Source organism: Arachis hypogaea, chromosome 18 (assembly GCF_003086295.3).
Source record: "Arachis hypogaea cultivar Tifrunner chromosome 18, arahy.Tifrunner.gnm2.J5K5, whole genome shotgun sequence".
In the NCBI taxonomy this organism is placed as follows: Eukaryota; Viridiplantae; Streptophyta; class Magnoliopsida; order Fabales; family Fabaceae; genus Arachis; species Arachis hypogaea.
In genome coordinates this window covers 361,510-373,984 of record NC_092053.1, presented here as the reverse complement: position 1 = coordinate 373,984, position 12,475 = coordinate 361,510, and the positions used below count along the sequence as shown (strand labels likewise).

The 12,475-nt window shown below is 36.1% G+C and overlaps 2 protein-coding genes across 2 annotated transcripts; both read left to right on the top strand.

The window, feature by feature from the left end:
* Positions 1-280: 280 nt before the first annotated feature.
* On the top strand, positions 281-6,731 carry LOC112769305 (uncharacterized). The gene is made up of 11 exons (XM_025813780.3): positions 281-1,024; positions 1,209-1,277; positions 1,976-2,068; positions 2,337-2,458; positions 2,583-2,778; positions 3,125-3,300; positions 4,053-4,182; positions 4,685-4,845; positions 4,954-5,042; positions 6,081-6,201; positions 6,317-6,731. The coding sequence occupies exons 1-11, from the start codon at positions 725-727 to the stop codon at positions 6,360-6,362; spliced, it is 1,503 nt and encodes a 500-aa protein (XP_025669565.1). The 5' UTR covers positions 281-724; the 3' UTR covers positions 6,363-6,731.
* A 651-nt stretch (positions 6,732-7,382) lies between these two features.
* On the top strand, positions 7,383-12,077 carry LOC112769306 (signal recognition particle subunit SRP54 2). The gene is made up of 10 exons (XM_025813781.3): positions 7,383-8,294; positions 8,372-8,887; positions 9,167-9,266; positions 9,377-9,530; positions 10,014-10,164; positions 10,247-10,395; positions 10,728-10,828; positions 10,982-11,139; positions 11,246-11,360; positions 11,463-12,077. The coding sequence occupies exons 2-10, from the start codon at positions 8,657-8,659 to the stop codon at positions 11,786-11,788; spliced, it is 1,485 nt and encodes a 494-aa protein (XP_025669566.1). The 5' UTR covers positions 7,383-8,294; positions 8,372-8,656; the 3' UTR covers positions 11,789-12,077.
* Positions 12,078-12,475: the final 398 nt, after the last annotated feature.

The following is a 12,475-nucleotide window of genomic DNA, read 5'->3' as shown; positions in this document are numbered from 1 at the left end:
CTCTTGAATGGTCATTGGAGTTTATTTACTGCATGCTTATCATTTATCAAATGTACCAATAGCAGGGTCAGATTATGAAACATTTTCAGGTACTAATTAAGATGAAAATTCGAACTAGTATTACAACTCAGGTTAAATGAATATACCCGAATATGCCGCCAGCAACTACATGGTAACAATGGCTGTGCAAAATTTAGACGGACAGGATCAACATCGATTTGTAAATCATCTTTCTTTATTCTCCTATTTAGGTTTCAAATTACAACTAAAAATAATTCTCGGTGGTTTTTGTGCTAAGTGGCTACTTATTTGATTTGATTTTATCTTGCCTACTTCAAAAATTTGCACGTGGATTTTTCCTATTTACAGACTAAGACACTGGCGGAATTAGTAGTAGCATTTTTGTTTAATGTCCAGTAGACGTGCACCCTCAGGGTACCACAACTTATCCTGTGGGTCTCACCAAGTCTCTTCCCTTTCTACCCATTAAACCATGAAAGCTAAAAGCTCAACCTTTTTCTATTTTCTTTAAATTTCCAACGCAGTAGAATAGTACTCAATAGAGTTGGGGAGAGAGAGAGAGAGAGAGAGAGAGAGAGAGAGAGAGAGAAAGCGAGAGAGCGATGACCAAATACAAGCGCAGGAACCTCCTCTTTTCGTTGTTGTCATCTTAGAAAATAGAAATTCTACAGTTAAATCGCTTTTTTTCTTCGTTCCACATTCAATGGCGGTTATTTCTTTTTCCCTTGTCCCTTCTCTGCTCCCACCTTCTTCTTCGTCTTCGTCTTCTTCGTGCTTCTGTGGGGGGATCCCTCTCCGTTCCCACAAAAGCTTCCTTTCCATTCACTCTGCTTCTCCCTTTCCTTCTCTCGCTTCTAATTCCAAGTTCTCCGGCGGTGGCGGCTCTGGCCGGCGATTTCACACAGTGGTTTCTGCCTCCGCTGACTACTATGCTACTCTTGGTGTCCCCAAATCCGCCACCGGCAAGGAAATCAAAGCAGCTTATCGAAGGTTAGCTCGTCAGGTATCATCCGCTTTTCAATCACGCTATGACACATTTTGAAATGGAATTCTTCAAGTAGGTTTTCGGGTTTTGAATACAAATTGTTACAGTTTCGTGGCTACTTGTTGGAATTTGAACTGTGCAGCTAAATGTGAAAGCATTCCTTCTTAAGCCTCTGATTCCATGTTTATTGTTTTCCGTTCAGTACCATCCCGATGTAAACAAGGAACCTGGAGCAACTGAAAAATTCAAAGAGATCAGTGCTGCTTATGAGGTGTGCATGAAAAGTACACTACTGAATGTTATTTTGCCTTAAAATGCAATTGTCTAATTTTATAAAGTGTTTGGTTTAGGGTCCCAACATGTGTGCTATATCCCCTCTTTCAGTTTTTGTGCATAAATTTACGTTAAAATATTTGGCCATTGCTCCTTATTTTACCCATTGAGCAGTGTGCTTCAGCTGCTGATGGCTTGATTCGTTAATTTCTTCCGTTTAACTCCTTGGGAGTTTCTTATTCAACCAATGCTTGCATCAAGATTATCTTTAATAATTTTCTGGCAACTTCTAGTAGCATATGTTATATATGACAATCTATATGGATACATGTTTGGGCCTTAAAAATAATACCTCAATTAAAGGAAGATGACAGAATAAATTACTGCAGGGTTCATGTTTTAATGTGTAGATAAGCAAAAGTGATATCACAAAATCATAGGTGCTTATAGTGTAGTGCCCACTTCTCTTGTTTATTTATTTTTCAAGTACTGTGGTTGAAACTTTTACTCAACAAATCTCTGTTGTAGTTGTTACTCGCAACTGAGTTGGTGGACATGTATAATAAGTAGTAACTGTTGCTCTATTCTGGAACAACACCATTAACCTGTAACTTATTTAATTTGTAGTTCCTTTTCTTCTCAATACACATATGATATTAGCTTTTGAATTTGAATTCTATAGTATGACACTGTCAGGTGCTATCAGATGATAAAAAGAGGGCTTTGTATGATCAATATGGTGAGGCAGGAGTTAAAAGTACCGTTGGAGGAGGATCAAGTGCCTATACGGTATTCTGAATGAATTTTGTATTTTTATTTCCTGTGTAGGACTGTACATTTAGGGAGCAGCACCTATTAAAGGATAATAGAAAGTTTTGGTCAAGAAAATTCTTGCTTAATGAACTAATAGCTTCAAGCCACCAACCCAATACACATATGTAGTCTTTTGGAGAAAAAGGGTTGGAATGCATGGCAGTTGAAGTTGTGTTTTATTTTATTTACTTATTTTTTAGTTGCTTTTCTAGGAATTCATATCTAATAATCTTTTCTCTTGCAGACCAATCCATTTGATTTATTTGAGACTTTTTTTGGGCCAAGTATGGGTGGCTTTGGTGGTGGCATGGATCCTACTGGATTTGGAACACGTAGAAGTACTGTTACTAAGGGTCAAGACATCCGGTGAGTTATGCAGTATTTAGTAGGGTATTTCTTGTGCCCATGTTAGTCAGTTCAATAATTTTTATACATGGCTTGATAAGGTAAACGTTATCCGTGTTTAAAAGTTTGATTCAAATGTCAACAGGTATGATTTCTCCTTGACATTTTCTGAGGCAATTTTCGGAACAGAGAAGGAATTTGACCTTTCTCATTTGGAAACATGTGAAGTCTGTAGTGGTACTGGAGCAAAGATTGGCTCTAAGATGAAAATATGTTCAACTTGTGGTGGGAGGGGTCAGGTGATGAGGACTGAACAAACACCTTTCGGATTGTTCTCACAGGTAATTTGTTATATGTCTGAGGGGAGACTGTATCATCATTTTTTTTTTCTTGATTTGTATGCCCTGCTGCCTGATATGAAGTAAAAGAAATAAAAAGAAGCCCTTAATAATGTGTTGTCTGATTGATGCATTGACCTGTGTCTTCCAAAGAAGTTTCTACATTGATTTGGCATGTGCATTTTCTCCTGAGTTACTGATACCTGCCTCATTTTCACCTTTGAGAATAATTAGTTATGTTTTTATCAATTGCTTATATTAATTTGTTAGTTATTCTTTATTCTTATGCAGGTTTTCTTACATGATGTGTACATGAAAACATATTTCTAATCCCATTTTTCAATATTAGGTTTCAGTTTGCCCGACCTGTGGAGGTGATGGTGAAATCATATCTGAGTATTGCCGCAAATGCAGTGGCGAAGGACGTATTCGAGTTAAGAAAAATATCAAAGTTAAAGTTCCTCCAGGTGTTAGCTCAGGCAGTATTCTTAGAGTTACTGGGGAAGGTGATGCTGGACCAAGAGGGTATGACATTTATATTTTTATCTACTATAGGGGTTCTGAAAGCCAAGGATAGAAGATATTATAAAATTGTATGTATTGCCTTTGTTGTATGTTCAACATGATGCAGTGAAAGTCAATGGCCAACTATAGGATAGAAGTATGAGTTTAAGTTTCCCAAAAGCAAAGAAGGATATGGCAGAGTAAAAGGAGAGTTATATTATTCATCCTTATTGGACTATATATCAGAAATATAGGCAACACAAAAACCTTTATGTGAAAGTGCATTGTAATCCCTGTGCATCTGAATAAAGGATATTTTCTCAAAAGCCATAAAATTCCCAGAGCAGAGTCTAGAGAGAATTGTCCCTTCAAAGGGTAGCATACAAAGAGCGCTGCAGCAGATGACAGTTGACACCGAAGGGTAGCATACAAGAACACTGCCAAAAAATAGGCCTCCTATGTAAAAAAATATCTGATGGGAAATTTTGAAACAAATGTGAAGAGCTACACATGGGACAAAGTATGCTACCAATGCTATCATTAAGAGAAATGGAAGTTTTATGTGTTTGGTTATGAAACATTGCTGCCTTTTTCTCTTTGTTATGTTCTTAAGTAAGAATTTATCTCTTTTTGAATTATGGAGAAAAGGAGGTGGGGACAAGTATTTATTAGTCTTGACAATTTGTTCACTTTATCAAAATGGAACAATTTAGTCTTTATGATTGCTTGATCAGATGATTGGTGAGCCAGTTTTGATCTTCTTAATGTTGCAGGGGTCCTCCAGGAGATCTTTATGTTTATCTAGATGTGGAAGAGATACCAGGAATCCAAAGAGATGACATCAATCTCCGCTCAACAATATCAGTCAGTTACCTAGATGCTATATTAGGGTCTGTTGTGAAGGTAAAGTAATTTAGCGGGTATTTTTCTCCATCATTTACAAGCTGAATTCCGATCTTGGTCCTTTTGATTCCAGCGAAGTTTGATTTTGATATATTTTAAGTTGTTATAATGTTATTTTGTCGTTGTATAAACACACTTTGCATGATGGTACCTAATATTCCATTATGGCCTTGGCATTAATAATGCTATATCAGCCCATATAGTGGTTATGGTACGATATTTATGGCAATATGGCATGATAGAATAATGAGGAAGAGTTTTTGTGGGGTAAATATGGTGAGCGGTCTTTGATTATAGCTAGACATGCAATAGTTTGTCATACAGCTGCAAGCTTTTGTTCCCCTGCTAGTGTCACATTGTGAAACAGTCAGAATTGATGTCTCTGAACAATTTTTAGATATATCAAATAAGTGTTGTAATGTACTCTTGTGATTTTAACGCACTGATACAAAATAATATCCACATTCTCTCCTGTTTCACTGAAATTTTGGAACCTAAATAGGTCAAGACGGTTGAAGGCACCTCTGAACTACAAATACCTCCTGGCACGCAACCTGGTGATGTCCTTGTTCTTGCAAGAAAAGGTGTTCCAAAACTAAACAAACCATCTATACGCGGCGACCACTTATTTACAGTTAAAGTTACAATACCAAAGCGTATTAGGTAATGTGGGTTACAATTTGATTTTGCTTTTTTCTCTGTCATCCCATCTTCCTATGCATTGTTCATGGTCTCTGTCTGATATGAATTACCTCTGCTATGCATCTTCAGCACAAAGGAGCGTGAGTTGCTTGAAGAACTTGCTTCTCTGGGAGATACAAGTGGCCGTTCAAAATCCCGTTCTAGAACCCATTCTTCCAGTAGGTGGCTTCTTTGTTTTCATATATATTTCTTTTGTTTCGAAAAATCTGTTCAACATTTAGTTTGGTGTCTTGAATCTATCATGACCGACATTTGGCTGGGTTCTTTTAAGGTTTGGTTTGGTAAAGCTTTTACTTTGTGAAAGTAGCTTAAAAGACAGCTTTTTAAAAGTTTGATAAAATCAAATTAAAAATGACTTTTAATAAGTACAAACACCACAATTGTATTTGGTAAAAGTGTAAAACAGCTTTTAAAACTTAAAAAAATTATAATAAACATGTTTATAATGAAGAATAATTTCTTTTTTCAAATTCTTTAAAATTTTATATAATATTTTAAAATAAAAAATTCTTTTATATATTGGCTCACCTTTACAGATCACAAAAATGGTACATATATCTCAAATAAATTACTCTTATGATTATATATCTATATTTACATATGTATATACATATTGTTATTATAATTTTGACTAATGTTCATGCAAAGAAAATTTGATGATTGGTTTTCATAAACTAAGTCAACCTCTTCACATTTCAAAGAACAAATAAAAAAAATAACAAATATCATAGATCTACTGAAAAAATACAAAAATAACACACACAAAAATAATATAAATAGAAAGAAGTTCATACTTAATATGTGATAGAGATGTATTTGTGTTGAAATTTGTGAAGATTAGGTTGAAAAATAAAAAATATATAAAGACTGTGTTAGAATTTGTGAAGGTTAGGATGAGAAGTTAGAAATATATGAGGATTTCAATGGCAATATAATAGCGGAAAATATGTGCCGGAAAATAAATAAAATTTGATAAGCACAAGCCAGCTTTGAAAAGCTCCCGCTTAGGTGTTTTCAAAAGCACCCCTAACTTTTAAAAGACGCAAGCACAAGCACTTGGACTTTTTAATTTACCAAACGCAAAATGAGCACAAGCACCTCTTGAAAAAGTTTTATCAAATCAAGCCTAAGACTATTAGAAGTTGCAATACAATAAATGTATTTGACTTTTGAATTATGACATTTACCTTCTGCAGCAATAAGTAGGGAAGCTCCTGCAGCTCAAAGGGTCGAAAGTTCAACAGCAGCAGTTGAAGAAAAAACTGAACAATCAGAAGACCAAAATGATTTATGGAATAAATTGAAGGACTTAGCCGGGTAATAATATTCTCTTGTTTAGTTTTCTTCTTTCTTTGTTTTCATCAATTTGTAGAGTGTGCCGTCAGCTTCAATGGTGTATTTTCTAAATTTTAGTTAAACTAACTCATTGCAGGTCAGTGGCCAATGGTGCCCTTAAGTGGCTGAAAGATAATCTTTAGTTCCATGGATTATGTGGTCCCGAGTCTGAAGGATGTAATTATCTGATTTGGGCTAGAGTCTTAATCATTCCATCGATAGCTACAAGGGAAGGAAGTACGCTGGACATTTTTGCTTTCAAATGCTTTAACTGAACATTGTTAGATGCACAGCCAAAAAGAATTGATGCGTATTCTTTGATTGGTTTTACTTGTAAATTTTGGCAACAGAATCATTCATACAGAAAAACTGGTTCTCAAGTTTTCTTCATGAGCAGGTTGCACTAGGAAAGCTAGTCTGCTAGTGTATATCTGATAGGAAGACTAAGCTCTGATTGAATTACCCTACTTAGTTGTTTTTAAAGATTAACGTGAATATACTTGTTTTCAGTATGGGTGTAGTTTTAGCTTCGTAGATCATTTTCCCATTTCAGGTTTACAAATTCAGTTTCTTTATTTTTATTTTTCAAAGTTAAAACCACCAAGTGCCCTTCATAATACCCTTTGAGTTTGAAACTCATATATTAAAGCGCTGATTTAACTTAGTTGACTATTGGATGCTAATGATATATTATGTGTAGTTAGTTGCATCGGGTGATTTGTTTTCCTTTAGCATAGTATACTACGGATTCATGCGTTTAATTGATGTATAAAACCTTACGAATTCCAATTAATAAGAGCTTGAAGAGGTTAAAAACTCCTGATTTCAAATCCGTGAATCGGTTTATTTAGCTGTTTTGTGCAGAAAAAGTTCAATTAACTGTAAAGTAACTTGTATGAGTCTCAAGATTGTCATCTGTTAATGACAAGTAGTGTCATTGAAAAGTCGCGAACTTACAAATATCTACTTGCCTACGGGTGGATCCTATGATTTTGATTTTAGAGTGAATACCTCATTCGGCCTCTGACAATTATTACGACAACGAGGCCTTCCAAAAAAACACTCAACCCGGCTTCTGAACTTTTTTGGACTGATTAGTCCTTGTGTTAAAAAAATAATATTAACTTTTTTTGGTACAGGAGTAAAAATAAAAAAAAAAGAGTCGGGTTGGATTATTTTTTTGTAAAGAGTCGGGTTGGATTATTTTTTTGTAAAAGGTTTCGTTGCCTTTTGAGGTAATTGTCAACAACTGGTTTAGGTTTTTCTCTTATGACAAACCCCATTTTATCAAATAAATTATAGATTTCTAATCCTAAACAAGTTTAATTAATTGTAAAGTAACTTGTACCGCACGAGTCTCGTTGAAAAACAGCGAACTTACAAATATCTACTTGCCTACGTCATCCATTGCACAAGAGAAGCAATGCAATAATCCTACCATGATTTTACCATACGAGGAATAATGAATTTGGTTACGACTTTAGGAGACTCTCCTTGATCAAAAGAACAACAGCAAGAAGCACAGGAGCTGTGATGATAACGAGAGCCAACACTATATTGGGTGTGGTTATCTCAGGGAATAGAGCGCTGCCATACTTTATTACAGCCGCACCGGCAACTGAACCCGCCACCAGTTTCCCCACATACCATAAGTCCTCCTATTTTCGCAAACACCTCTATTAGCTTTCATTGATTCACATTCGCACCCAACAATATCCGTTGAAAAGTACAAAGAAAAATAGAGAGTAAGGATTCTTTACTTGAGAAGATGTTTCGGGGTTTTGATCTCCTGCTTGGGGGCCTTCAGCTCGAGGAGCAATAATCGAAGAAGTCCACCTCGTCCTTGAATTTAAAGTAAAACGAACTGGCATTGCGTTTCGCAGGAACAACGGCGTCTTTGGCTGGTTAAGCTTTCGCCGATTCTGGTAACACCCTGATCGACAGAACAACCTCCAACCACCAACTACCTCTGCAACTGAAACTACCATCTCTCTGTCTCTCAACTTGCTACCACAAATAAGATGCTGCAGCACAGTTCACATTTCAGTATTTCACAACCACCACTTAAACAAAAGGCATAATTACGAAAATAGACACAAATCTTTATTTTCTTTATTTTTAAGGCCTAGATCTCATGTTTGTTTTTTCACAGGCCTCAAAGATTCATTGGCCCATTTAAATTCAGCCCAACACAGGCCTACACATTCTTTTTTGGTTCCAATAATACCCTGCTTCTTTTAACCGGCGGTGAACTGGAATAAAAGAAAAACTGCTGTGGAAAGCTTCATCCGTTCTTTCACCCCTATTTTCCTCTTCCTCCCACCCTTGCTCCCCAAACCCTAAATCTCTAAACCCGATTTCTGAATCGATAGATTGATCGATCAATCAAACGGTCCTCAGATTCTGCTTGAGCGTTTTTTGATCGGAAGACGCGAAGATGGTTCTCGCACAGCTCGGGGGGAGCATCTCGCGTGCTCTCCAGCAGATGAGCAATGCGACGGTGATCGACGAGAAGGTTCTGAACGAGTGCCTCAACGAGATCACGCGAGCTCTTCTCCAGGCCGATGTTCAATTCAAGCTGGTGCGCGACATGCAGACCAACATCAAGAAGATTGTCAACCTCGAAGATCTCGCCGCTGGTCACAACAAGCGCAAAATCATCCAACAAGTAACGTCATACTCCTTCATCACATTCATATTAATACTTATTTGATGTTAGTTATGATGATACTCCTTCGTATTTTGGAAAGAAGTGTGGTGTGATGCCATAGAAAGAGTTAGAATGTATGGAATTGCTAAGTTATTTCCTGTTGGATTTGTCACTTTCTTTTGTTTCGTGCACTGTGTCATAACATGGCTTTTGTTCGTCAATTTCTGAATTCATTAGCAGAGTGGGTTTGTTCTTTGTAGTTTTTGTTCTCTCATTACATTCTGTGCTATTGTTTAGGCTGTGTTTAACGAACTATGTAAAATGCTGGATGCTGGGAAGCCTTCTTTCACTCCAAAAAAGGGGAAGCCAAGTGTCGTCATGTTTGTTGGTTTACAAGGTATGTTGCTTATTGAATAAGCTGAAAGTTCTGACTATTTATGATGTGTTTTTTATGTTCAACTTGGCACAAATGGCACTGATACCTGTACGATTCTTAAATGAATTCAGGATCTGGAAAAACCACAACTTGTACAAAGTATGCGTATTATCATCAGAAGAAGGGCTGGAAGCCAGCACTTGTATGTGCAGATACATTCAGAGCTGGTGCATTTGATCAATTGAAGCAAAATGCCACTAAAGCTAAGATCCCTTTCTATGGAAGGTACTTGTTGCGATTTGGACATTATCCCATGTAACAACACTAAGTCTGGGGCATGTCAAATAACTGGCAGATTATCATCTTAGAATTTAATGTACTCTATCATGTCCACTGTGTTGAATCATACTACTAAACTTCCATGCATGGATTTTTAATGGTTTAAAAAGTCATACCATTTTTGCTTGTGTTTCTCCTTTTATGTTGTTTCAAAGAAATTAAGGACATAGGCCTTTTATAAACTTGAAGTAAGTTGTGAAAAGCATTGTTCTGTTTTATGCCCGAGGATATCTACTTAGTATTAACTTATGATTTCAACCCCCCCCCCCCCCCCCCCCCCGCTTTCCTTTTTTTTTTCTTTTCTGGCATCACATTCAATCTTTATAACATATAATTCCTTAATATCATCTATCTTTGGCTGCTATTGTATGAGATGCATATGATCTCAATGTGTAAGTAACTATTGGGTTGTGCCCCATGACTGTACAGTTACATGGAGTCAGATCCTGTGAAAATTGCTGTGGACGGTGTAGAAAGATTCAAAAAAGAAAACTGTGATCTCATAATCGTTGATACCAGTGGACGGCACAAACAGGAAGCTGCTCTTTTTGAAGAAATGCGTCAAGTTTCAGAAGCAACGGTATTATCTATATAAGCTGTGTGCATTGATATTAGCTACTGCATTCCAATAAATAATAATGCCTTTTCTTTGCATTGTTCAGAAACCAGATCTTGTCATATTTGTTATGGATAGCAGTATTGGTCAGGCTGCTTTTGATCAGGCTCAAGCGTTTAAGCAGAGTGTTGCAGTTGGAGCTGTAATTGTTACTAAAATGGATGGCCATGCAAAGGGTGGTGGTGCTCTTAGTGCGTAAGTGTTAACTACTTGACTAGAACAAATTTATCATCATTAATATCACCTTTTACTAGAGTGAAACTGCAGACCAATGAATTTAGCAGTTCATTATGAACCACGTTTCAAAGAGTTGACAATATTTTCAACTGAATATGAACCGCATTTCAATTCTACATTATATAATATTATATTTTGCATGATTGCATGATCTCAAAAGATAAGTTATATGCCTCTGAAATGGATGTGTATGTGTGTATATTTTGTGTACAAGTTTAAATATAATGCATCATTTATTATATGGTTTGCACTTTGCACACCTAACCTAGCCACTAATTCTATATGTTCAGTGTTGCGGCAACAAAGAGTCCTGTCATATTCATTGGGACGGGAGAACACATGGATGAGTTTGAAGTTTTTGATGTTAAACCTTTTGTAAGCCGACTGTTAGGTATGTGCTGTTGGGCTGTCATTGTTGGCTCATGAATTCTCTGTCGTGCCCCATAATTTTCCGTTTTATTTCCCCTCATCCTGTTAGTTATTTATTTGTCAATTATATTTCTCAACCAGCATTCTTACTTAATCTTTTGGACTTTTGTACTAGGCATGGGTGATTGGTCTGGGTTTATGGACAAAATTCATGAAGTCGTTCCTATGGATCAACAGCCAGAACTGCTTCAAAAGCTGTCTGAAGGAAACTTCACCTTGAGGATTATGTATGAGCAGTTTCAAAACATACTTAAAATGGGCCCTATCAGCCAGGTTATTAGCTCCATATGAAGTATGATTGAATTTATTTTTGCTTTGGTTCCTGTGTGATTATTGCTGCTGTTTTTATTTTGACTTATTTCTTGGTTGGTTTATGTAGGTGTTTTCCATGCTTCCAGGATTTAGTGCTGAATTAATGCCAAAAGGCCGTGAGAAAGAAAGCCAGGCAAAAATTAAGCGTTACATGACAATGATGGACTCAATGACAAATGAAGGCAAGCAAATATCAATTGGTGGTTGCAAATATAAACTGTGTACCGGATTTGGTTTGTTATAATTTTCACATGCTATCCTAACCCTTTAGTACTATGTTTCAGAGTTGGACAGTTCAAACCCAAAGATCATGAATGAATCTCGGATAATGCGAATTGCTCGGGGCTCTGGTCGTCAAGTAAGGGAAGTAATGGAGATGTTGGAAGAATACAAGCGTCTTGCGAAAATCTGGAGCAAAATGAAAGGGCTTAAATTCCCAAAGAAGGGTGACATGAGTGCCCTATCTCGAAATATGAATGCCCAACAAATGGGCAAAGTCCTCCCTCCCCAGATGCTGCAGCAAATAGGTGGCATGGGCGGGCTACAGAGCTTGATGAAGCAGATGGGATCTGCAAAAGACATGATGGGAATGTTTGGTGGTGGCAATTAGTTTAATGAACCTGGCCTTATGATCTGAGGATCGTTTCTGACCATAACTAACGATGCATTAGAACTGGACTCGGTCCGGTTATGCACTTCACATTGATTTTGGTTAGTTGTGCTGTCATTTTACGAGAAGCCCCAATGGGCGCGCGAGTTCATATTTGTAACATCAAATATCACTTGTCCTTTCTGTGTATATTTATTTAGTTTTCAGATAGCAGCTAAAGCCATACATTTATGAATACTCATATTTTTTCCATTAAGTTATATATTATATGGTTTAAAATGACACAAAATGAGCATATTATTTGTGTTTAAAATTTCAAACTGATATTATGTTCTGGTTTAAAATCCTGAATAATTTTGTAGTTGTAGGTTTAAAACCTCCTTGTGTCTTTTTAGGATTTAAATTTTTAAATGGGTAAAGTGTTTGTTTGGGTGTTATTATTTTAATAAAAAAGAGATTTTTTTTCAATGAAAACATATTTTTTTTATTTTTTAGTATATTTGGTAAATTTTTAGTAATAAAAGTACTAGAAAAATAATAAAGTATTTTTTTTTAGAAATTGTAATTTACATTTTTTAAAGATTTTTTTTCTTCAAAAAAGATATTTTTTAAGTAATAAATAAATAAAAAAATATTTTTATATTATTATATTCAAACATAATTGATAAATAAAAAGATTTTTTTGTA

What these genes read in the sequence shown, in the direction of transcription:
- LOC112769305 (XM_025813780.3), top strand. Translation starts at nt 725, where the DNA reads ATGGCGGTTATTTCTTTTTCCCTTGTCCCTTCTCTGCTCCCACCTTCT. An exon ending in TATTAGGGTCTGTTGTGAAG is followed by an intron (nt 4,183 to 4,684) that starts GTAAAGTAATTT and finishes GAACCTAAATAG; the next exon opens with GTCAAGACGGTTGAAGGCAC. An exon ending in ACAATACCAAAGCGTATTAG is followed by an intron (nt 4,846 to 4,953) that starts GTAATGTGGGTT and finishes ATGCATCTTCAG; the next exon opens with CACAAAGGAGCGTGAGTTGC.
- LOC112769306 (XM_025813781.3), top strand. Translation starts at nt 8,657, where the DNA reads ATGGTTCTCGCACAGCTCGGGGGGAGCATCTCGCGTGCTCTCCAGCAG. An exon ending in AGCGCAAAATCATCCAACAA is followed by an intron (nt 8,888 to 9,166) that starts GTAACGTCATAC and finishes GCTATTGTTTAG; the next exon opens with GCTGTGTTTAACGAACTATG. An exon ending in TTTTGTAAGCCGACTGTTAG is followed by an intron (nt 10,829 to 10,981) that starts GTATGTGCTGTT and finishes CTTTTGTACTAG; the next exon opens with GCATGGGTGATTGGTCTGGG.